The sequence below is a fragment of the Talpa occidentalis genome, unplaced genomic scaffold, assembly GCF_014898055.3.
Source record: "Talpa occidentalis isolate TD23 unplaced genomic scaffold, MPIMG_talOcc4v2.1 talOcc4.10, whole genome shotgun sequence".
Classification (NCBI taxonomy): domain Eukaryota; kingdom Metazoa; phylum Chordata; class Mammalia; order Eulipotyphla; family Talpidae; genus Talpa; species Talpa occidentalis.
In genome coordinates, this window is record NW_023600993.1 from 38,283,881 (window position 1) to 38,310,608 (window position 26,728).

A 26,728-nucleotide genomic window follows, 5' to 3' on the forward strand; every position below is an offset into this window, starting at 1 on the left:
GGTCAAGTTATCTTAGCTAGCAAAATCTGGTGCCCTCACCTGCAGAATAATGATAATATTATTATTATTATTATTATTATTATTTAAAGTGGTAGTTTTGACTTTTTTAAAGATTTATTTATTTATTTATTTATACATACAAGCACTGGGTATAGTCAGAAGTGCGGGAGGGTGAGAGAATTCACCAGAGCCAGAGCGGGGAGCAGAGCAGGCAGAAGGACTGAAGTACACTGCTGGGGGGAGCAGCGGGCGGCAGGAGAGGTCTGCACACCATGTGGGACCCTCCTCCGGTGGCCGGGGCGCAGCCGGGGATTGAACTGGCGCTGCAGAGGCTGCGGGCAGCTTCGCAACCCAGCGCTCAACTGCTGTGCCACTGGGGAGGCCCGATAATAGTAATATTAGTGCATGAAATGGATGTTTTTGTCCTCCCCCCACCCCCAATTTCATATGTTGAAACCCAGTCCCCATTGTGATGAGGTCATAAGGATTCAGCCCTCTTAAATGGGATTAGTGTGCTTGTAAAAGAGAATCCAGAATGTTTCCTTACCCCTTCTACCAGGTGAGGTTATAGCAATAAGATAGTCACCTCAGAAGCAGGATATCACCTGATACAACCTGCCAGTGTATTGATTTTAGATTTCCCAGCCTCCAGAACAGTGAGAAATTTCTGTTCTTTGTAAGTCACTTAGAAAAATAATTTTGTTATAGTAACCCAATGGACTCAGTTGGAATCTCATCGTTGGAGGATTATGTGAAGCCATGCACAAAAGCATTTAACAGAGCACCTGGCATGCAAGTAGTTAGCAAATGTTGCCTGCAATAGAGGGAAATTCATGAAAGATGGAAGCAGGAAAAAAAAAAAAAAGGAGAAATAAAGCAGTAAGGGAAAAGGAGAAAATGAAACTATTAGCAGCAGACAGAAAAAAGAGGGTTTACTGGGTCACCAGGATTCAATGCACTTACTTAAGTTCACATTGAATTACTTCTTTGCCCAAATGAGGTTGAGTTCTAGGTTGATCACTGTTTATTACATATATCCTTTCAAAATGCTGAGTTTCCCTGTCCTTTACATAAAGCTTTAAGAGATTAGCCAATATGGCCCACAGGATACCTCTGTAATCAAGTGGAGATATTAGTAGAGCCTGGAGATTATTGTATAACCTGCATTTTTGTGGGTAAACTTACTTTACACTGAAGATGTTGGCATCAAAATTTTTACCCCCTCTGAGCACAGTCAATGTAAACTGGGAAGACTGGGGAGTGCTGAAATCTAAGTAAAATATTACCTCATATAGTGGGGCAAGACAGGAGTGCTGCATAAGTCAGGGGCTTGCGATTGTCCCAGTGACACCTGACTCTAAAGGTTGGACACCTCTCCCAGTGCTGAGCTTCACTCCTCAACTTCCTGTCACTGCAGCTGTCCCAATGTGACTTGTGACAGGAAGAACATTCTCTGTCAGAGGCATCTGGGGCAGAATGCCTCCAAGGCTTGCCAGCGTTGGTGCTCTTTTGGTGAATATAATAATTGAATTGCCTCCCTTAGCAAAATTGCAAACGATGTGGAAAGTCTCAGTTGCAACAAAGGAAAAAACAGGAATAAAGCATTTTTTGCTTTATTTTGCTTCAAGATTTTGGTACTGAAATCCAGTCATTTAGAACAAATGAACTAATCTCCTTTTAAGAAAATTAGCCAACATGCTCGGGAAGTCTCATCTCTTTCCTTGGGCTTTTCCTGGGGTCAGGGCTGAGCTGCTCAGACCCAGAGCCCATCAAGATAACTATTATTCATTACCTCTAACTCTGTCTCCAGTTCAATCCTACTTTGAAAATCAAGCCAAAGAAAAAGAGGGCATTTAGTTTATAACTAAACCCTTTGCCTAGATTTGAAGACAGCTGCACAAATGTTTTAAGTTTCAACAATTCCTCTCCTTTTTACTTTTAAAAATATCTACTTTCCATGTGGATGGTAAGTAGGAGTATGAACACCCCTCTCAAGTCTGTTGTGAAACAGCAGTAGACAGGACAGCAGTCAGTGGCTGGATGACTTTGTCAGGGAGCACAGAGGTGAGGCTGAGGCCACTTGCATTAGAAGGTCAGTGGAGACTAATACAGAACCTGGCTCGTATTGGTCACTCTGGGGATGTTTGCTGATCAGAAAGTTGTTGATCAGGAAAAACTGGGTAAATACTTTTTTTCCTTTTTTTTTTTTTTTAAAGATTTATTTATACAAGCACTGGATACAGTCAGAAGCGCAGGAGGGTGAGAGAATTCACCAGAGCCAGAGCAGGGAACAGAGCAGGCAGACTGACAAAATACACCGCTGAGGGGAGCAGCGGGCATGGCAGGAGAGGTCTGCATGCCATGTGGGACCCTCGCTGGTGGCTGGGGATCGAACCGGCACTGTAGAGGCTGGGGCAGCTTCGCAGCCCATAAACTGGGTAAATACTGATAGGGCCCTGGGTCATATGTAAAGTGATTAGATAGGTACCTATGAGGAACGTGCTATCCTCAATTTTTTGAGATGAAGACACAGAGACACAAAATGGATTAGTAGCTGACCAAGGCCTTCATCATAACCCCTAGTAAATGGTCGAGCAGGGATGTGAAGCCCTGCAACCTGATTCTAGGGCCTACCTGGTTGTCCTCCATGCCTGACTGTCTTCCATTTCAGTGTTTTTAAAATAAACAGTCATCCTTTCCCAGCTCACCCTGCTTATCTTCTTGTGTTTCCTCTCTCTTAGAACAAATCCACTATCCATTCATTTATACAAACCAAATCTGAGGATCGCCCTTGACTTGCCACCTCCTGGGCTCCCCATATTAATCTGTCACCAAGTTTTCTCAAACTTTTCATTCCCACTCTCTCTCTCATCTGTCAATTTCTCCCTATCCTATGCGACCACTCTCTTGTTTTAAGCCGTCATTGTCTCTTGCTTGATTTCTTTTTTTTTTTTTAAAGATTCATTTATTTTTATACAAGAGCTGGGGTACAGGCCAGAGGTTTAGGAGAGTGAGAACATTCTCCAGAAACAGAGTGGGGAACAGAACAGGCAGATGACAGAAAAACACTGCTGAGGGGAGCAGCAGGTGAGACAGGAGAGTTCTGGTTGGTGCGCCATGTGGGACTCTCACCGGCCACCCAGGATCGAACCCCCATCACCGAGGCCGCGGACAGCTTCACAGCGTGGTGCTCAACCCGCTGCGCCACCGGGGAGGCCCTCTTGCTTGATTTCTGTCTCAGCCTTCTAGCTTGCATTCTATCCTTCTCTCCTCCAAAAGTCTCAAGAAACTGTTGTATTTAAAATCTGACACTTTGGAGGCTGAAAATCCTTCATGGGTCCTCTTTCCCGTGCTGTGGAGCCATCTTTCCTGCATTGTGCCCACTCCTGCATGGCCATTTAGTGGCTGGTACTCAAGAGGGGTCTGGGGCAGCTTTCACAGGGAGGGACATTGGATCAACAGTAATCAAGTTATTCATTTTCAATTAATCCCTCTGAGAACCTCAGGAACAAAGCTAGGTTTAATATTAATATGTCTTCAACATCTTTTTAATTCCTGAGTATCATTACTTCTAAGCAAGATCTGTAGTTAATTATAGTTAGCTAGAGTTCATTACCACTCCTTGTTTTTATTGTATTTTTGTATTTGCTTTATCGTTTGTATTTGCATGTGACACAAGTTTCCCAGTTATGGTGATGATACAAGGTTATCTTTTAAAAAGGAGTATATTTACTTTTATTCTAATTATTTTGTATATTTTATGGCCTTACAGTTTATTTTTATTTCATTTTTTTACTATTTATTGAAGTAATGTTGCCTTATATAAGCTCCAGCATGCATCATTGAACATAGTATTTATATAGACTACATTAAGCTCACAACTGAAAGTCCACCTCTATCCTTCACCATACAATAAAAAGTCATTAGTTAATGATCATGACAGGTGAGGTAGTACAGCAGAGACTGATCACAGCACAAGAAAGACTACAGTTTAGGAAACCTTAGTTCTAGAACTTTTTGGAACCTGTTTTCTGCTGTGATGCCAGCTTCACCTCTTCCATATTTCCCCCACTTTGGATTGTTTCTGGAAAATAATGGTGTACTGAGCTATGTGCATTTTTAGAAGCTGGGGAATCCGGCTTTGCTTAGTAAGCTGTCCTATCCTTTTAAAGTTAACTCTATAGAAATCCAAGAGATTTTTTTCTCTCAATTGTTTGTCAGAATACAAGAGTCACATGTTACCTCATTCCCCAAACTCCATGTACCTGCACAGCTCCCACAAGTTAAGACGATGATAGAGTTTAATGTCCTCCTAAACCCTCAAGTTGTAATTACAAGTCCTCCTGAAAAAGTCTCATCGAGATTGCTGACCCAGAAAATGCATTCTTTGAAATCTCAATCTCTCTTGCCTCCTCTTGAGGTTTTAGAGATAAAATGCTTTTGTTGAGACAATTACTTGGCACAAAACCGTGTGGATTTGCCGCCACTGAGCCTGCATTCTACCAGGGCTTTTACTACCTAGGCTTACCATCAGCATTGTTGTTTAGTTCCTGGTAGTCGTTTAGTACACGGGGTCTTATAAGACATGGATTTGTTGAAATGAGTTCATATAATGAGAAAAATTATAAAAGCAAGGTCTCAAATAAGTTAGAGAATATAAAATGCACAAGAAATTTTAGGTTTACACATGGGACTTTCAAATTGAATGATTGTGGCTGACCAATGTAGGCTGCCTCCTGATTTCCAAGGTTGCTTTAATTTCTTCTCCATATGGTGCACTTTGGTTGGAAAATGTGGACTTATACTTTTAAATACATGAGGGATGAATGGAGTTAAATGCCTGAGAATCTGGGAGCAAATTCAAGAATCTCAAGTATATGGAAGCTGCAAGGGAACCCCTCATCTGGCGAAAATGCCTTGTTGACAGATGGAGAGACAGAGGCTCAGAGAGCTGAAGACTAGTCCAGGTGAAAAAGCAATCCAGAGCAGCAAATCCAGACCTCTGGCTCAGGTCCGATCTCATTCTTCTCTGTGATGAACAGAGTCTGCAGGTCCTTAGGGTTCGTGGGAGTCCTATATGTGGCTTTTGCCTTTGTGATGGAGCACCAGCAAGGCCTGGAGATACTTGTTTGTGGATGGCTTTCTGGATTCCAAGTCCCTGAAGCACTTCTGCCATTCCTTCTAGGAAGGAGGATGCAGAGGTCTAATATCAAAGAGTGGCCTCTGGCTAGTCCATCCTTGGATAATGAAACAGGAAAGATATTTGATGAGAAGTCACATGTGTATTTTGTCGTCCAAAACTTTGGGACAAACACCAGCTTCCCCCAAACCTTCACTCCCCTCTGGTGCTTCATTTGCACAGCCAAAGTAGAGCTGTGTTTTCAATGTATTCCGAAGATGCCTGCAGGATTTCTTGGAAACCTCAAGCAGATGGATAAGTTGTGTGATCTCCATTACCACCCTCTGGAAAACCTGTGGCTAATATTCCACAGTGACCTGGAATCTGGGGTGGCTCCTCCGTGACCTGGCTTCCGTGGCTTCTCTGGGAGAAATCAAAGACTTCAAACAGCCCGAGCATGTGAAATGATTGGTAACTGTGCTCGGTTCTTCCCCAGCTATTTGTTCCTGCAAGCCGAGTCTTTACATCTTTGTCCAAAAACTGTACATGGCATTCATTCTCCAGAGCAGTTGAAAAGCTAATAGATGTTCTCATTTTATTCTGCCCCCAACTACAGGCAACTCTATCTCTAGATGAGTTTATCTGAATTCCATTTGTCTAGACCTTATGAAGTGAATAAATTTGAATTAATGTGTAGCTTTCTGAGGAGAGGAAAGTTATGCTTTGAGGGGTTAAGTGATGTTTGTGTGAGTTCGTATAAATGGATCTTAATGGGTACAAACATATACCATGTTTTCCAGTTGGATCTATTAGCTTATACAAAATCTTCATTAAGTGATGCTAAACTGATACACATGAGAATTTCTAAAGTTGGCTTTTCTTTTTGAACAACCAGATATTTATGTTTCTGGGTTACGTTGGCAGGTAAGTATATTTTCCCTTTTAAAAGTAACAGTGGGAGAAATATGTATCAATAAGTATTTAAGTTCCCAACAAATCGAATTTGCTGTATTTGGTAGCTCTAGCTATTTAATAGTATTTCTTCCCATCATAATTAGAGCAGAATTGAGATGTCATAAAAGACACTGATACTCCAGACTTAGTTTTCATTAGTTGGAGTGGGAGAGCAGAGCGGGAAGCATTTGCCTTCTTTGTAAGTTGAAATTTTTATTATTGTATTTGTATTTCTGAATGACTATAAAAGGAACTGGTGGGTAAACTCATGAATGTTAATATGGCTATAGCTTCCGCTTACATAACGCTTAGTTATTCTGTCCTTTATTACACTCTTATAGACGTTGATGGTTCAACAATTGGAGCTTTTAAACTAATGGAAGGCTTTCAACCAAATAGAATGCCTTCATTACTAGTGAGCAGGGAGATCTGAATGTGAATTGAGGTGGTTTAAACTAATCTAAGGAAACATTTTTATAAAAGACTAATACCCATAATTTGTATGTTTATTTTCAGTTTTCTTTGATTTGAATAAATTAGGGCAAGGGTTTATTTTATTCTTTTCTTTTCACATGCTAACCCAGTGCCCAATTGCATTAGTCAGTATAACAAATAAACCTGCATTATCACAGGATTAATACATAGATATTTATTTCTTGCTTATGTAAATGCCTCTGTGGATCCAGGATCTTTCGGAGCATTTTTTTCCCCTGTGAGTGACTCAGGGACCCAAACCCCTTCTGTTCTGTCATTTGGAATATGTTGCTTCTAAAATTGCTACAAGGGGGAAGACCCTATGGAGTATTCCATGTCCCCCTCTGAAATATTTTAGGTAGAATATGGCCCATATACATCTGCTTGCAGTAACTTTGGTCAAACTATTATAGTTCCTTGCAGCATAGGAACTACAAAGGATACTAAGGAATGTAGATGATTTCAGGGATACTCAACAAGCACTGTTATCCTAACCACCTCAACATGTGACAGGTGCCTAGTAAATGTCAATTGATACAATGAATGAATGAATGAAAGAATAAATGAATGCTGAATCCTGTTAAATAGTCTGGTATTCAAAGAATCCTTTTGCTATTTTAACTTGATTGAGGAAAGATAGGAAATCATTGGAAGAATATATTAACCTTAAAGGGGTTTTATGTAGATTTGCATCATCCATGGCATTAAGATCCTGTTGCTGGTTTCAGTCTAGAAATTTTTGCTATGTACACAGTGATATTTTTGGTCAAGCTCCTGACACTTGGAGCCTGAAAAATGCTGTTTTCTGATCCTTAAGGCCTCTAAAGCAAACAGCATCTTGTACTTTATTAGGTGGCAGTGATTCAGAACCTCCACGGTGTTCATGGTGGGAACAGACCTTGTTAAGGTTACATAGAAGGTTAACCTCCATTGACAAAACAAAATTGAAGTCATTTTCTTTTGGCACAGAGCAGTTCCCAATCCGTATTGTCAGCACAGAAGAATTTATCCATTTTCTCCAGAGCATTATCTCAAATGAGGTGTCAGGATACTAAATGGATTTATTGTCTTGCTTTATTTTTTATTTTGATGTTTAATTTTGTTATCTCACTTATATATTGTCATATAAAGTTAAAAAAAACAACACGCAGGGAAGGTTGAGTGGGGAAAAGATCACAGCCTCACGATCTTCCATCTTATTCCTTAGGAGTTGCCACAAATCCTTAAGGAATGCCATTACATTTAAGTTCTAGTTTTTGTTTTCTTGACTCATGACATCTTATTTATGCATCTAAAATGACTCATATAATAGGGCCCCTCACTCAAACATATTCAGGACACTTGCTAAGTATAAGCCAATGTATGATATTCAGGTATGTTGTCATAGATGACTGCTTTCCATGCTCTATTATTAAGTAGCAATTCTGGAAAGCAGTCGACAGCACCCAGAAATGGAGAAATGGAATAGGCACTGGAGTTGGTTTCCTTGGGTTTCCAGTGTAGATTTCTCTCACCTTCTAGCTTTGGAACCTTCAGATAATTAGTTATGCTGAATTGTAGTTTCCTCATGGGGTAAGATGGGTAAAAGGGTTTGAGTAAGACCTTGAGGTCCTAAGTAAAGAACCACTATAGTAGTCTTGGCACAATTGCCCATTGCAAAACTTCAAATTTTACTGGCTTTTTTTTTTTAATACATAGAACTTGCTATGTGCAGAAAAGGAAAGAGTGTTTTTTTAGATTTTTCAAAACTCTGGATGTTCTAGATATGTATAGAAAGCATATGTTCTCTCTCTGTCCGCTCCATGATATTTCTAGCCCAATTAAATATGAAGTCAGCCTTTGGGAAATTCAGCAAATTCACACTACACTAGCAAACTGGTGGCAGCTTCACTTGTTGAATGATCACATTTTTTTCCTTGTCAGAAAAGCATTCTGTGTTTCATATGCTACACAGTGATGGGAGAGACGTTAGTATAATTTGCTACCTTGGAAACCAGAGATGGACGTCACCTCTATTTGTGGTGTTTACACTGTGGCCTCAAATGTCTCTCCCTAATTAACATCTGGTGAGAAAGGCAGAAGTAAATCACCAGAGCAACTGGACCACTGTGATATTAAATGCTAGAACATTCTAAATTGCAGTAATAATCATGATAATGAGGTTACCTATTCAGTGTCTATCTTTTAATTGCTTCTTAGCTCCTCTAAGTGGGGATGGCAAAGTTATGATGTGGAAACTAGGGGATGATTTATTTCTTATTTAAATTGGGCTTTGTGAAGAAACTTTTTAGTCTGTTGGAAATTTAAGAGTTCCTTCAAAGCATAATAACTTAGGTAGATAATTTTAAATATAGTTTAATATTTCTAACACATAACACCAAAAACAGGAACTTGCCTTAGAGTCGGAAGGTGTTGTAATGGCTAAAGCATTATGTTCTAAATCCAAAGCCTTGTTGAGCCTGGTTCTTTCACATTTTGCTACTCAAAGATTCAAATTTATAGGTGATTTTTTTTTAACTGAATGAGGAAGTCTGGTTGCTGGACACTAAGGAGGTTGATTATACATAGATGGTTGGTCTTGTAAGTTGATTTGCTGGTTTGGACCTGTAGCCTACATGTTCAGATTCAACTTGTTCAGGAGTGTTTAGGAGAGACCTAAGGTGACATTTATGCTAAGACCTTAAACACCCATACAAAGATTTCAGGGAATAGCATTTGCTGCACATTGAACATTAAATGCAAAAATGCTGAGATGGAAATGAGCTTGGCCTATGTGAAGATCCAAAGTTATAGTGTGTCTGCCTATGTTGGAGAACAGGAAAGAGCTAGGTCAAGTATGACCTTGGGTTGTATTTTACCCAGTGGGAGACCTTTGCCTAAAGAAGGTAGTGACAGCTTTAATTAATTTTAAAGAATCATTCTGGCTTCTGGGGGGAGAGAGGAAGGCAGGGTAGAAGCAGCACATAGAAGGCCTTCAGAGAACATTTGATGGATAAAAAAGCTGAGGGTAAACCCAACCAGACTGACCTGCCCATTACTCTGACATTTCCTTGCTAAGGCACGTTGGGTTGTGAACATACAGATGGGCTCCCAGCTGCCTTGTAAAGTCTCCATCAGGATGTTAGATGGAGCAGTCAGCCAAATGGACCTTAGAGGCACCTGGGCTCTCAGATCCTAGGTGGTTCCCCCAACAGTTCCTTCCTGTCTCTCTAGGTCAGAACTTGGCTCAGCATGGCTGCCTTCAGTCCCCCTGAGCTTCTGCCCTATCTAGGGGACACCTTCAGGGCTCTTCTGTGATGCAATAGTCATTATTTTCATACTCCTTCATGAGTACCTCTTACATGCCAGGTGTTGTGGAATTACGGTGACACAAGAAGAAATAGCAATGGCCTCTGTGAACACATATCTCACCCTGTAGAGTGGAGGTCATATCAACCAAATAACTACTCAGATAAGTGTGCAGTGACCTGGAATAAGTGCAGTGGCCCCTGGGATAAGTGCTATACATAAGTGCAATACTTGAAACTTCGGGAACATGTAATAGAGCACTCCTCAGTCAGAGGTCAGAGGCATCTGCCCCAGGATGGAATAACTGCCCTGGATCTAAGCAGAAATGAAAATAATAGTACATGGCAGATGGCTAACATGTTCTGGACAGCAGGATCAGCACGGGCACAGTCATTGTAGTATGGATCATGGAGCAGTGAGGCTGGATGGAGGGAAAGAGAGGTAAGGTGAGCTAGGTTGGGGAGGTGGCCAAGTTGGTTCTGCGAACCAACTGGGAAGCCCACTACTGGCAAGTGGGAGATGATGGTGCTTTTCAAAAGGTTCTTTCTGTTCTCTGCCTACCAGTCAACTCCTTCACAACAGTGGCTACTACAACTCTCAGAAGGTAAGGATATACAACAATTTTTGACCTATAAAAAAGACATTTTTATATAGTTCCACTTAATATAGTGAGCTGGGCACTGAACTGAATGCTTTGACCCATTGTGTATTTATTCCTCCAAACAACTCAACTATAATGAGGGTGTTGTTAACCCATTTTATAGATGAAGTAATTGAGAGGCAGCTGCTAAGCAGCAGGCTGGGATTTGAACTCAGCATGGTAAAATGCTCCACTCGAAGGCTTGTAAAATTAGATGCCAGTTGGCCAGCTAGACCTGCAGAAAGCTGCAGTCCAAGGCCTGAATAAGTAGCTTGTTAAGTAGGCCATTAATACTCGTGTTTGAGTATTCTCAGAGGCCAGAGATTCCAGATGGCTGGGAGAGGGATATTCATTATCTGTTTTTTTTAAGGAACTTTGACACTTGGGGAATTATAAATGAGTTAATGTAACATTAATACCTCGAAATATTCTGGAACAGATCATTAAAAAATCAATTTTCACATATGAGGAGAAAATGAGATTATTGAGTAGGAACTAGACAGCACTAGACCTTGAGAGTGGGCTCAGGGGGCACAGAGGGGGTGTATGTGTCACTTCCCCATAGGATACACTTGCACTGGGAGTTTGGTATTTGCTTGGCTCATTTGGAACTAATATTCCCACTAATTTTTATTTTTTAATCTAAGTTGTAAAAAGCTGGCCATCATCCCAGAGCAGGGAAGGGGAAAAAAATAAGGAAAAAAGGCGAGAATCAAAACATATTAAAAGCCTGCTCTGGGCACTGTGCCCATTGCTTTTATACATTTTCTCCCATTCAGTCCTCAGAAAGACATGAAGAGGTAGATGTCACTGTTGTCTTTTCACAGAGGAAGAAATTGAGTTATAGGGATATCAGCATGTCCTTCGGAATCAGGCAGAGTTTCTAGCCTGGGCATTAAGCTCCAGAGCCCAGCTTTGCTGCCACACCTAGGGGTCTCTTGGTTCATGAATGGATGCGCTGGGCTAGGAATTGGGAGGCCCAAACAGATTCTTCTTCTGGCTTAGAACTATCTTCTGGGGAGGGCATGGAAGGCACTTCCCAGCTGGTGGGGGACCATGCAGATGTTTGGTATAAAGAGTGTCTTATCCAGTCGTCATCCCTCTACCTGACTGAGACCTCCAGGTGCTGTGGAGGAGAGAAAGACGCCCAGAAATCCATGGATGCCTATAGGTGCCTGCCTGCCCACAGGGGCTCCCCACCTGAAACAAAGCCTCTGAAGGATCCCAGTGAGTGGATCCCATCAAGAAACAGCATCATACATGGATTCCCTGAGTGGAGAAAGAGAACAGAGGAGGCAGGTGACTGGAAAGGAGAAAGGCTTTAGGGGGAGTGGAGAGCCCTGGACCTTGCAAGCGTGATCGAGCCCTTTACCACACTCCCCTTTTAGAGTTCTTTCCTGTGCTGGTCACTGTGAGAAAGGTACAGGCAGCCTTGGAGAGTTCATAGTTGGTTCACCTTATAGGTGATGACATATAAAGGCACAAAAAGATCAGGTAGAGAAAGAGGGGTGTTGACTGGCCAATAGGACTGGGGCAGAGTAGAGACTGAAGCCAGTGATAGAACCAGGTGACGAATGCTCACATGGACAAGCACCACCTGAGCTGGAGGCCTGGGCCCACTGCACTGGGGGTGCTGATGGCAAGTTCCTGATAGGTTCTTGGGGTGGTCCCTCATCATGAGGAGGTGATGAGTGTTCTCATTAGAACTCAGTGCTTGCAAGTAATCCACCAGTTAGTATAGGCCAAAGGTGGAGTTTGTTCTGAAGACTAGGGGAAGTGGCTGCCTCAGGCAATCCAGGGCACTGTTCAGCCTTCCTGGAAGGCATGGAGATGGGGCAAAGTTCCTAAGTGCAAACTGACTTCTTGTTCAAACCATAGCAAGATGGTGGTGAGCCTGGAGTGAGTTGAGGGGCTGGTCATTAGAGGGGGCTGCTGGGCCTGGTGGGCAGTAGCCTGGGAAAGATTTATTCTAAGATAACAGGAAACCATTGGGAAGTGACCCAATCCAGTCATCTTTCTTTCTTTCTTTTTTCTGTTTTAAAGATGTATTTATTTATGCATGTGAGAACTGGGGTACAAGCCAGAGGTGCGGGGTGGGGGTGGTGGGAGGATTCACCAGAGACAGAGTGGGGAACAGAACAGGGGGATCTACTGAAATACACTGTTGAGGGGAGCAGCAGGCGAGACAGAAGAGGTCTGGTGCACCGTGTGGGTCACCTTCCTGGCTGGGGATAGAACTCCTGCTGCTGTGGCTGCCGATAGCTTCATAGTGCTGAGACTTAACCCCTTGTGCCACCAGGTAGGCCCCTCCAGTCACCATTCTGAAGTGTCACACGGGCTGCTGCCTGGCTGGATGGCAGCAGATGAGGAGATGCTGGGAGTCCAGCTGCCACAGTTCACTGAGAGTAGACAGTCTCCATTAGTGGTAATTTTATGTGTCAACTGTGTCCCATTGTTTGTTTGGTCAAACTCCAGTTTCAGTGTTGCTGTGAAGGTATTGTTTACATGAGATTAATGTTCGCAATCAGTAGACTTTGAGTAAAACGGATCATCCTCCCCAGTAAGAGGCCACTCGTCCATTCAGCTGAAGGCCTAAAGAGCAAAAATAGATTCTCCGAGAAGGAAGCAGTTCTTTCTCAGGACTGCAACAGGGTCAATGGCTTGAGTTTCTCACTTACCTGGCCTACCTGTGAGACATGGACTCAAGACTGCAACACCAGCTCTTGGAGAACCTCTGGTCTGCCAACTTGCCCCGTGGATTTTGGACTCTCCAGTCCTAGAATCAAATGAGATAAATCTGCCTCCATTCTCTTTCCCGGTCTCTGGCTCACTTGCTAATTCCATTTCTCTGGAGCAGCCTGCCCTGCCTGTGCACATCTCGAGTGGGTCTCGCTTTACTGACTGTTCTGGGCTTAATTCTCAGGTTGGATTTTGTGAATTGGAGTTGTCCCTAAATTTGGTGAGATGAGGGGAGAAGCATAGGCCCACCTCCTGGGGAGATTGAGACGGGTGAGACAGCACACACACACATACACACACACACACACACACACACACGAAACAACTAGAGAATGTTCCAGGAAGGATTTAATTAAAGCCAAAATGTATGGTGCAGACACTTCCCACCCAGGAAGCAGACCCTCTGTGGTGGTGCCTTGTTCTGTTATGCAGCTTACCTCACGAGAAAAGGAAGCAGAAATCACCCTTGGAAATAGTGTGTATGTTGGAATCCCTTGGGGGAGGCTGAAAAGTGACTGCCTTGGGATTCAGACGTAATTGTTCTGAGGTTTGGTTTAGTCATTTGGATGTTGAAAAGCTCTCCAGTCAGTACTGAGAAGCTCTGCCTCAGGTCACCTTGATTTCTGAGACTAGGTGCCTCTCACCTGGAAAGTGACAGGAGGAGCAAGGGCAGGGCTCAGCCCAGGACACTGAGACCATATGCTACCCGCTGCCTGTTTTTGCAAATAAAGCTTTATTGGAACACAGCCACACCCATTTGTTTATGTATTGCATTTGGTTACTTTTGCTAAAACAGCAGAATTGAATGTTTTGACAGAGACTGTCTCGGCTACAAAACCTAAAATACTTATTATCTGGCTCTTTACAGAAACAGTTTGCCAATCCCTAAATGAGGGAATGATGAGTTTTCAAGGATGTGGGTGGCGTGGGAGAGGCTGGGCCATCATTTAGAAGAGAGCATATGTTTCTCTGGTGTATAGACTGCCTCGGAAACTTTCTCAGCATATAGACAGCCACCACTGACCTGTCGGAGTGCACACAAGCTGCAACCTTGCTGCTAGCCAGGGGCATTTCCTGTTGAATCTGAAGTGTGGCAGCATGGTGCAGGAATCCAGCTGAGACAATGACCTGTGGGATTCTACAACTGGTTGAGGAATGAGGCAATGGATTGTTTTCCCTGGCGCCACCCCTAGCCAACTGAAAACTGCCAAGTTCTGTGACAATGTCATTGAAGGAGAGGGGCTCCAGCTGGTGGTGCCCAGACACAATTTGGGGCAGCTTCAGGGTCGTGAGAGGATCCCAGAGCTCCTGTCTTGTGCTCTGCCTCCATCGGTGATAGCTCAGAACTACAGCCCCACCACTTCTTCCTTAGGACACACTATGGATTTACATACGCTGTGTGGTAGTATGACCTTGGCCTCCCATGGCTTCCTTTTCCCCAGGGCATAGGAGACATTGCCTGCAGCATGATCCTCCTAACCTGCTGAGAACTTTCCCTGGTGCCTGTGTTGACTGTGAAGACAGGTCTGTGGAAGGCAGAACAGAGAGGATCTAATGGATTCTGACATTGGTCATTTGGTCAGTTAATCAACCAACAAGCACTGGGGCTGAGGATATACCAGTGGATAACACGACACAATTTTTGCAGAGTAGAACTAATCCCGTGTGATACAATGATCACACAGGTACTTGCACAGTGACTCCTGTGCCAAATGCTGAGGACACCTATGTGATCAACTGGATTTGAGCACCCAACATCCCACCCCCAGATATTCACAGTGCATAGTACATTCTCAGTTGGAGGACTGACACTACCTGACTTGAGGACTTTCAACAAAGCTACAGTAATCAAGACAAGGTGGTATTGGCAAAAGAAGATATAAATAAATTGATGGAACAAAATAGGACCCCCTGCCCCTCACCCCCCAAAAAAAAAACCACAGTCAACTTATCTTTGACAAAGATAGTGCTGGAACAACTGACCATCCAAAAGCAAAAAAAAAAAAAAAAAAAGAAAAGAAAAAGAAGAATCTAAACACAGACATACTTTTCACAAAAATTAACTCAAAACAGATCATAGGTCTAAATGTAAAATGTAAGACTCCTAAGAGGTAACATAGGAGAAAACCTAAGTGATCTTTGAGTTGATGATGCATTTTTAGATGTAACACCAAAGATAAAATTTGTGAAAAGAATAACTGATAAGCTAGATTTCACTAATTTAAAAACTTCTGCTCTGAGAAAGGCAGTATCAAGAAAGTTAGAAGATGAGCCACAGACTCAGAGGAAATATTTATAAAAGACATATGTGATAAAGGACTGTTATCCAAAATATACAAGAAAACTAAAAGAAAATGTAACAAGAAATATACAAGAAAACTAACAACTCCATTAACAAATTGTAACAAGAAAATGTTACAAGAAAACTAACAACTCCATTAACAAATTGGCTGAAGACCTTAACAGACACCTCACCAAAGAAGATACAGAACCGCATGTGGAAGGATGCACCAATGTGAATAAAAACAGGAAGCACTACAACCCTTGAAGAATGGTCAAAGTCCAGAACACTGACAGCTTCAAAGGCCAACAGGGTGTGGAGCAACTGGAGTTCTCATCCCTTGGTGGAGGGCAAAATGGTACAGCTACTTTGGAAGACAGTTTGGTGATTCTTACAAAACTAAACATTTTGTCCCCTGGCTTAATTTCCTCTATGCTCCCATCACTCTTAGTATAGTATTGGATCTACTCACAAAAGAATAATTTACTCTGACGCTGTGGGTGACAGGGATTCAGATATACTGCAGTGACTTGAACTAAACATATCTTTCACTCGATTATATGGACAAAGCCACTGAGCTTCATAATTATAGCAATGAATTCCAAGGACAGGAATAATTCTTATTTGCACTAAGTCAGCATTTTCAAAATCAATATGGAATAGGCCAATGGAATTTGGGGAGAAGTAGAACACACAGTTGTCCATGGTAAATAATGAGCATCATTGAGCAAAATCTTGATTATGTTTCATCTTTTCTTCATTTGCATTTGGGATGTGGGAATTGTTCAGTTTAATGGCAGTCACAAAGCCACCCCCAAAGAAGCTCTGCAGGAACCAGTATTGCACTGGCATGTACCAAGCAGTCCGAGGCTTTGTTTTGTTAATTTAACATCCAGTTATAATGAACCAATGGAGTTGAAGGCTTGAGTTTTTAAAAGTGTGATAATACTGTGTGAAGCATTTGGGTCTGTGAAAGATAAAGACCTCACCTTACATGGAGTTGTGGGAGGAAGCCCTGCTGATATATTTTCTGCAAAGCAGACCCCTGCAGAAGATAGGGGTCTCCCCTGTGGCGTGAGCAGTTCATGGGCTGGTCAAGGTGTTTCTACTGGCTGAGTTACTCCCTTGGTTAATATTTTCAGCAGAAAGGTTTGAGTTCTTTTGTTTCTGGGTGTCATATCACAGTTGTAATTTAAAAGATGGTTGGGGTGGAATTTGTTGAGTTTTATTTTATAAAGTTTTTGAATTAATAATTTTAAAAATCAAAGATCTTTTGTGATTAATTTTGTGTTGAAACATAAAATTCTATATAATAAAATGCTATTTTTAGCATGCAATTCTATGAGTACTGATGAATGAATACACCTGAGAAATCCATGCTCCATCAAGACAGAGCATTCCTTGGGTCCTTTTCTAGTGGATCCTCACCCTTCTCAGAAGCAACTCTTGCTTGCTGTCATTATTGAATAATAATTTTACCTGTTTGGAACTTCAAATAAATGGGATCACACATATGTCCCTTTTGTGTCTATCTTCTTTCACTTGAAATGTGTGTGAGACCCATTCATATTTTGAGTGTATTGATAATTTGTTTCTGAGTTGAAGTAATGTATGAATATATCACCGATTTGTGTAGCCTTTCATCTATTGATGGACACTTGGGTTATTTCTAGTTTGTGGCTCTTGCAACTAGGGCTACCATGAATATTCCCACAAATATTTTTGTGCTTATATATTATCATTTCTCTTGATTAAATACCTAGCAGGGGAATTGCTGAGTCAGAAAGTTTTTAACTTTGCAAGAAACTGCAAAATGATTTTCCAAAATGTTTGTAACATTTCATATTTCCAAGAGCAATGTATATGATTTCTGGTCACTCCTTGTCAGCATTTAGTATTGTCAGAAGTTTTTACTGTTATTTTAACTCTTCTAGTGGGTGTAAATTACATCTAGTTGAAACTTTATTTTGACCCTCCTTTGTGTCTAATCATGTTGAACATTTTTTGCTTTGGCTATGAGCCATTCATATAGTTAAAATAAACCATGTGAATTCCTCAGGGTTTTCCATGTAGACAATTATGTTGTCTGCAAATACAGTTTTTTTTTCTTTTCTGATAGATATGGCATCTCAGTCTGTCTATCTATCTATCTATCTATCTATCTATCTATCTATCTATCTATCTATCTATCTATCTATCTATCTACCTACCTACCTACCTACCTACCTATCTATCTATCTTCTTTGTAATCTATTTGTTCAGATCTCTTGCCTATATTTTAACTGATGATTTTAAGTTGAGTTATAGTTTTTTTTATATTCTGTGTATAAGCCATTTGAAAGATGTGTGTATTATAAATGCATTTTCAACAGTGGCTTTCTTATTTATTTTATTAATGGTAAATTTGATTATAAGACATTTCAAGTTTTTATAAAGTTCAAATTATCAATTTTTAAAATGGCAAGTGGTTTTTATGTACTAAGAAATCATTGTTCACATGAAGGCTATAAGGCTTCATCATTTAAACAAAATATGTTAATGACTTAGCTTTTACGTTGAAGTCTATCATCTTTCTTGATTTAATACGTGTATGATGTCAGTTAGGGGTTGTGGATATTTTCATAAGATCTTTTGTCCCAGTTCAATTTGTTGCAAATACTTTCCCCATTCACTTATCTAGGCGCTTCTATTGAAAACCACTTGCTTGTGTATGTGTAGCTTTATTTCTGGACTTTCTTCTGTTCCATTGATCATTTGTCTGTTCTAATGCCAATACTGCACTGTATTGATTAAATTGGTTTATAGTCAGACTTAAAATAAGGAAATGTGACTACTTACACTTTTTCTTTCTTAAAATTGTTTCGGATATTCTTAGTCTCTTTCATGTTTACATAAAATTGTAATTCTTACAAAAAGCCAGTGGAAATTTTTATTGGAATTTCATCATATTTATAGATTAATTTGGGAAGATTAGCATCTTAATACTGAGTTTTCCAGTTCTTAGCCCAATTATTTAAACTGTCTTTATTTCTCAATTGTCACTCCTGGTAAGCAGATATTGCACAAATTAAAAAAAAATATGCTTAAGTATTTCATGTATTTAAAACATTGTAAATATAATTGTTCTTTTAATTTCAGTTTCTAATTGTTTTTGTTAATATATTGATATATAATTGATTTTTCTATATAGAACTTAATATCCTGTGACCTTGCTAAAAGCAGTAGTTATAATAAATCATGTAAATTCCTCAGGGTTTTCCATGTAGACAATTATATTGTCTGCAAGTACAGTTATTTTTCTTTTCTGATACATATGGCATCTCAGTCTATCTGTCTATCTATCTATCTATCTATCTATCTATCTATCTATCTATCTATCTATCTGTCTGTCTGTCTATTTCTATCTATCTTTTTATCTATCATCCATCTATCTCACTGCATTTTACAGGACCACCAGTGCTGTGTGGAATGGAGGTGGTTAGACATCCTTGTCTTGTTTCTGATGTTAGCGGAAAAACATTCAGTGCTTCATCATAAATATAATGCTATCTATAGTTATTTTGTAAGTGTCTTATTTATTAGGTTAAGGACATTAATCTTTCTTCTAATTTCCTAAGAATTGTTATGAATGCAAAGATTGGATTATTTCAAGTGACTGTTCTGCATCTGCTTAGTCAAATAATTTTTTCTTCATTCTCTTAATGTGACAAACTGTATTGATCAACTTTTCCATATTAAACCAATTTTGAATTCCTGGTGTAAATACAACTTAGATGTGATGAGTTATCCTTTTAATTATAGGTGGATTTGATTCCAAAAGTTGTTGAGATTTTTGCATCTAGGTTAATGAGGGATAATGGTGTGTACTTTTATTTTTATTTATTTTATTTTGATTTTTACTTTATTATAATTATTTTTTTTCCTGATCCTTTATTTGGATCCTCTACATTCCTGCTCTAAGTGAGACCATCCAATATTTTTCTTTTTCTTTGTAGCTTATTTCACTGAGCATGATCCCTTCCAGCTCCATCCATGTTGCTGCAAGTGGCTGCAAATGACCAACAGGCATATGAAAAAAATGTTCAACATTACTTGTAATCAGGGAAATGCAAATCAAAACCACAATGAGATACCATCTTACACCAGTGAGAATGGCACATATTAAAAATGTGCTTTTAGTTTTAAATGCTCTTGTTTGGTTTGGTCATCTGGGTCTCTACTGCCTTCCTTAAATAAGTTGAGATGTATCCCCTCTAATTTTGTGAAATAGTTTACATAAAATAGTTTTTAATAGAAGTTGTAAATTAAGGAATTTGCACTTGGGATTGTTTATGTTAGCATGACTAGTAATTGTGAACTCAATTTCTTTGGTATACATAGGGCCAGTCATGTTTTATAATTCTTTGCTAATTTCTGTTTCTCAACAAATTTCATATTTTGCTCAAATTATTAAATATAAGCATAAAGTTGAATGTAATATTTCATTTTCCTTTTACCTTAGGGTCTATAATAATGCTTCCTCTTTTATAACTGATATAATAGTTTGTGTTTGTGTTTTTGTATTTTTTTAGAGCTATTATAATTTTTTGTTGCATTTGATTTTCAGTCAGGTGACAATGCACAGGTTTACAACACTGTATATGACTCAGATGCAATTTGTGCTTTTCATATTTTTTTCCATCAATCTAACTGGGATTTTAATTTCATCAATCATTTATTTATTTATTTATCTGTTTATTTATTTATTTATTTACAAGATTTATTTATTTATACAAGCACTGGGTACAGTCAGAAGCGCGGGAGGGTGAGAGAATTCACCAGAGCGGGGAGCAGAGCAGGCAGAAGGACCAAAGTACACTGTGGAGGGGAGCATCGGGCAATGCAGGAGAGGTCTGTCACGCCATATGGAATCCTTGCCAGTGGCTGGGGATCGAACCAGCACTGCAGAGGTTGCGGGCAGCTTCGTAGCCCAGCGCTCAAATGCTGCGCCACCAGGGAGGCCCAATTTCATCAATCATTTAAAAGAACCAACTTTTGATATCATTGATTTTTTTTCTCTGTTACTTATTTTCTATCTTATAGGCTTCTATTTTTATCTCTGTTATTTTATTCCTTCTAACTTTGAGTTGCATTTCTTCTTCTTTCTCTGTCTCCCTAAGATAGTGTCTTCGATTATCCCTCTTAAAATTTTCATCTTTTCTATTATAAACTTCTAAATCTATAAATTTTTACCTAAATTCCATGTTAATTATGGTTCACAAATACTGATTTTTTTCCTTGTCATTCGTTTCGAAATATTTTTCAATTTCTTATGTCATTTCTACTTTAATAAAGGAGTATATTGCCAATTTCTAATCACTAGATTTTTTTTTTTTATAGAATGGTTGACCTTTCTTGTTTTCTTTTATTTATTTATTTTTATTATTTTTGTTTCACTCATAGCAGGAATTTAGAAAACCTAAATAAGGGACCAGGAAAAAGACTAATTATAATAAAGTAAAAATCAAAATCAAACAGCAACTATAAACCAGAGAGACACTATGGGGGCGAGGGGGAGGAGAGAGTAGGATCAAAACAAGGGGGGATGGGAATTGTTTGGGGACTATAGCCACGATGAAAATGCATACATTGTGTCAAAATGAAAAATGATGTAAAAAATATCTAATCATTAGGATTTTACTAGATATTATGTTTTCTTAGATTCATTATTTTCATATCACTATCATATATTGATTTCTAAATTTAGTCCATCATTATCAGAGCATATACTCTGCAGATATTCATTATTTTAAATTTATTGAGACTCATGTGATGGCCCTGTTTAATCTGTAAAAGAAAGTGTGCTCTGCAGTTAGGTATGAAATTTTATAAAATCAACTAGGTTAAGTTGATAAATAGTGTTGCTATATGACCAATCCCCAGTCATTAACACTGAGTTAAAAATCTTTAACACTGAGTCCTTAAACAGCCTCTAGGGTAGACAATCTTTCCAATGTGTTGTCAATATCTCATTGCTAGAATAATTAGGTGCATCTCCTCTGATCATAATGTGAGAGAACTCTAGAAGCTTGCATCTGGATTCTTCTGGATTTCACCCAATGTGTCTTTTCCTTTGCTGATTTTACTTTACATCTTCTCACTGAAATGAGTCTTTTTAAAAAACCTAATTGATTTTCTCTATGGGTTTCCTGTTTTCAATTTCATTGATTTCTGACTGCAAAAAAAAAAAAAATCCTTTTCTTTTGCTTATTTTGGGATTAATTTGCTCTTCCATTTTTTCCCTTTCATTTCCTAAACTAGAAGCTTAGAAGATTAATTTTAGGATTTTTTAAATGCATGATTTCAATTCTACAACTTTCCTTTTAAACACTGTTTTTGTTGCAACTCACAAATTTTGATAAGTTGTATTTTTTCACTTAGTTAAACTTTTCTCTTGAGACTTTTTATTTGACCCATGTGTTTCTTTAAAGTGTGTTGTTTAATTTCCAAATGTTTTGGAATTTGTCAGGCTGTCTTTTAGTTATTGACTTCTAGTTTAATTTTGTTGTGGTCAGAAGACATACTTTATAAATTTCTATTCTTTTAAATTTGTTAAGGTGTGTTTTATGGCCCAGAATATAGTCTATTTGGTGATAATATTCCTCATGAGTTTGAGAAGAATGTGTATTCTGCTTCTTGTTGTATGAAATATTCTATAAATGTTAATTAGTTCCAGTTGATGGTTCTGTTTAGCTTAAATAGATGCTTACCAGTTTTCTGCCTGCTGGACTTATTAATTACTGAGAGAGGGTGTTGAAATCTTTAACTATAATTGTGGATTTATCTATTTCTCCTTGTAGTTTTGTCAGTTTTTACCTTAGATAATTTAACCCTGTGATGTTAGGTCTATACACATTGAAGATTGTTATATCTTCTTGGAGAATAAACCATTTTGTTATCATGTGATGTAATTTCCCTCGTAATTTTCCTTTGTCTGAAGTCTGCTTTGTCTGAGATATTTATATATATATATATAATTTAATATCATTTATTTATTTTTAAAGATTTATTTATTTATACTACTAGCACTGGGTACAGTCAGAAGCACGGGAGGGTGAGAGAATTCACCAGAGCCAGAGCGGGGAACAGAACATGCAGACTGATGAAGAAATACACTGCTGAAGGGAGCAGTGGGTACTGCAGGAGAGGTCTGTGCACCATGTGGGACCCTCGCCATGTGGGACCCTTGCCGGTGGCCGGGGATCGAACCAGCGCTGCAGAGGCTACGGGCAGCTTTGCAGCCCAGTGCTCAACCGCTGCGCCACCAGGGGAGGCCCAATTTAATATAATTACTCTGATTTTCTTTAGATTAGTATTAACATGGTATGTCTTTCCTATCCTTTAACTTTTAACTTTTCTTTATTTAAAAAGGGTTGCTTAAGTCAACATATTTAGCTGCTTTTTTCTGTACTATCCACTCTAATGGCCTGTGTTTTTAAATTAACTTATTTAGACCATTCACATTTTTTAAATTTATTTATAGACTTTTTTACATCATTTTTCATTTTTGCACAATGTATGCATTTTCATCTCCATTATAGTCCGCACACAATTCCCACCACCCTTGTTTTGATCCTACTTCTTCCCCCTGCCCCCAGTGTATCTCTGGTTGACCATTCACATTTAAACTAATTATTGATATAGTTGGATTGCTGTGTACCCTATTTGTGACTCTTCTATCCATTGCCCTTGCTTGCCCTTCCCTCCCTCCCTCCCTCCTTGCCTTCCACTTTTTTTCCTGCCTTCTATGACTTAATTTCTTGCCTTTCTTAGCAAATGCATTATAATTCCTTCCAAATTGTTTTAGTAGTTGCCTTATAGTTTGTAATACACATTTACAACTAATTCAAGTCCACTTTTATGGGAAATTTATGTACCTTATGATAGAGTAATTTCAATTCTTCACCACCTCAACCCCTTATAACATTGCTGTCATTCATTTCATTTATCCATAAACCACAATCATCCAATAATTTGTTGTTATTACTGTCAGGTCAGATAAGAAAAAGAGATATTGTATTTTACTTTCATTTATTCCCACTCATCTTTATGTAGATCAGAATGGCTTTTTTTTAAAAAATCTATGTTGTTTTTCCTCTCTTTAAAAAAGTTTTAACTTTTTTTTTTTTTTTGTGCAAGGAAAATCTACTCACAACGAACTCCTTCAATTTTTATTTGTAAAGTTTGATATCCTTCATCTTTGGAGGACAATTTTTCTATACACAGAATTGTAGGTTGGTGGGCTTTTTATTTGAATCATTGACGTATTTCATTGCACTTTCTCCTTTTTTGTTTGGTTTTCAAAGAGAAGTCTGAGGTAATACTTATTCTTGTTTTTACTAGGTTAGGTTTTGTTTCCCCTGTCTGATTTCAAATCTTTGATTTTTTCAGTTTGAATATGATATACTTATATCTAAGTTTTTTATATTAATGCATTTGTGTTCTTTGAGCATCTTAGATCTGTTGTTTGTTGTTTGTCACTGTTTTCAAAATTCTCAACCATTATTACTTTGAATATTCCTTGTGTTCCTTCCTTTCTTTCTTCTCCTAGCATTCCCATTAAATATGTCATGACTTTTCTAAGTGCCCATTGGTGCTTCAATATTCTATTTCTTTTGCTTTGCTTTTCCGTTGGGGAATTTCCTACTAACATATTTTCAGGCTCACTGATTGATTCTTTGTCTGTGTCTCTGTTGATGAGCCATCAAAGGTATTCTTCATTTCTACTATGGTGTTTCTGATTTATAGTATTTCATTTGGATTCTTTCTTAAAATATCCATCTCTTTACTTCTTTTATCCATCTATTCTTATCTGTTTTCTACATTTAACATTAGTGCTCTTAGCATATCAACAACGGTTGCTTCAAATTCCTGATCAGATGATTCCAAACACACTTTCTATCTCCCATCTTGCAATTCTGTACAGTAGATAAAAGCACAGACTCCAGCAACAGACTGCCAGAGTTTGAATTCTGGGTCAATGTATCAACTACGTGATCTTTGACTGGTTATGTAAGTTCTCTATACTGGTTTTCGTATTTGTGAATTGGGAATACTCATAAAATCTTTACAGAGTTGTTAGGATAATTGAGTTAATATATGAAAAACACTTAGAATAATTTCTAGCACAGAGTAAGTTTTCTATAAATGTTAGCTAACCATAATGATGATATAGGCATTTATAAGTCATGCCAGCACACTCCTGCCTGAAGACCTTTGTCCTTGCTGTTGCCTCTGCCAGGGATGCTTCCTCCCAGATACCCACAAAATCATGTTCTCCCCTCATTCAGTCTCTATGTCCACCATAGCAGTGAAAACTTTCCCAAGTACCAAACACAAAAATATGGCCTTTCTACTGCTTCTTCCTGTTTACTCTGCTTTATTATTTTTTCCGTAGAAAGTTTGAATAACTGATATATATTCACTTGTTATTTTTTGCTGATTTCCAGTCTCCTCTGACTTAAATGCAAGCTATATTAGATATAGTTCTGTCTTCAAAATTTAAAGAATTAAAAATATTTTGCGTCTGCTTTTTCTATATTCCCCTAAGAAAGTACTGTGAAGTTCCTTCCTGTTTACAGTTTCAAAAAAATATTTAATTTTTATTTAACGACATTGGCAAATGTATAACACTATGATACCTGTGCAAAAATAGTCATAAACGGTACAAAAAAAACTTACAGTGATTACATGACCAATGCAGTGTGTACAAGTGTAAGAGACAGCCATAGCCTGTGGACAGAGCTGCCTGAGCTCAGAACCCTCATGTTGTTTTTTGACTTTCTCTTTCAGTATGAATACTTCAATGCTGTGCTGATAAATGAAAGGGACAAAGATGGGAACTTTTTGGAGCTGGGGAAGGAATTCATCTTGGCCCCAAATGACCACTTTAATAATTTGCCTGTGAACATCAGTCTGAGTGATGTCCAAGTGCCAACAAACATGTACAACAAAGGTAAGACTCACCATTGTTGCTCCTTTTAGAGGGTGGTGTGTAGGGAGTTGAGGTGTCGAGGTGCCGCTTTTGGATATTGTATTTTGGAATGCAATCCCAAGTGGGGTGTGTCAGCCTCAACTAACACGTGCATTGTGTGCCTGCTCTGCCTTGGAGATTCTGGGCTTGCTGTTTCCCCAGGTGGTGTTTGCATCAAGGTCTCTAACATCTGGTCTAGGGGTCCACAAATATTTTCTATGAAGTTCCAGATAGTAAGTTTTGGCTTTGTGGGCCATACAGTCTCTCTTGCAACTACTCAGCTCTGCTGTTCTGGCACAGACACAGCCAGAGATGATATGTAAATCAGCAGAGATGTCTGTGTTCCGGTGAAACTTTTAATCTGTAGAAACAGATGACTGGATTTGAACTGCCGGCTGTTATTCACCAACCGCTGATGTCATCCATCTCTCTTCTTTCTCCACTTCTTGTAATGATATTTAAGGGCTTGGGAACTTGGGATTGTGAGAGTCCAAAGCAGCACAGACCTTATTGGGACTTCCTGCCTTCAGACTTGTGTTCCTCAAATCCAGTCTTCACATTGGCTCTAGATCTCTTTCCCCAAAACTCCCATCTGCCCATTTGAGTTGGGATTATAGTAGCCAGGGCCATGGTGCTGGCATTCCATTTCTTACTGGTGGTAAGCTTGGGTGCACAACCTCATTTCTTTAAAACTTCATTTCCATATCTCTAGGATGTGGATAATAACCGTGTCTACCTCACGGGGTAGCTGTGAGATAGGGTAGTATCATCACTAAATAGATGATGTTTATGAAGGATTTAAGTTAAGGATGTTCTCATCTTCACCATTTTAGGTAGATTTTGTACTAGGAAAGCTCCTAAACAAATAGCCATTCTCCCAGAAAAATAAATCAGACATTTTCAAAGTAAGAACCTGCCCTATTTTCTGCCATCAAGATTACAAAAATATTGGGACCAGTTTCTTTTACCCCACCTTCCACCCCGTGTCAGCGTCATTGACAAGAGTTCAGTGGTGAAGAGCAAGGGCTCCGGGTTTGAATCCTGCCTTTCCCCTTCTTGGCCTTGTGATCCTAAGCAAGTAAATGTGCCTCCCTGAGCCTCAGTTTCCCTTTTTGTAATATAGAGAGGGCACTGTCTTCCTTGGTGTTATCAGTATATAAAATGAGGCATGTGCAGCAAAATTATCACTCGCAGAAGGTGTTCGGTGCCTTTTAGCTGCCG

General features: G+C 39.2%; 1 protein-coding gene across 1 annotated transcript in view; it reads left to right on the forward strand.

The window, feature by feature from the left end:
* Positions 1 to 26,728, forward strand: part of CACNA2D3 (calcium voltage-gated channel auxiliary subunit alpha2delta 3) — an 807,400-nt gene that overhangs the window by 270,272 nt on the left and 510,400 nt on the right. The window contains 1 exon segment of the mRNA XM_054694676.1: positions 25,327 to 25,489. Within this exon segment, the coding sequence (XP_054550651.1) occupies positions 25,327 to 25,489 (163 nt within the window).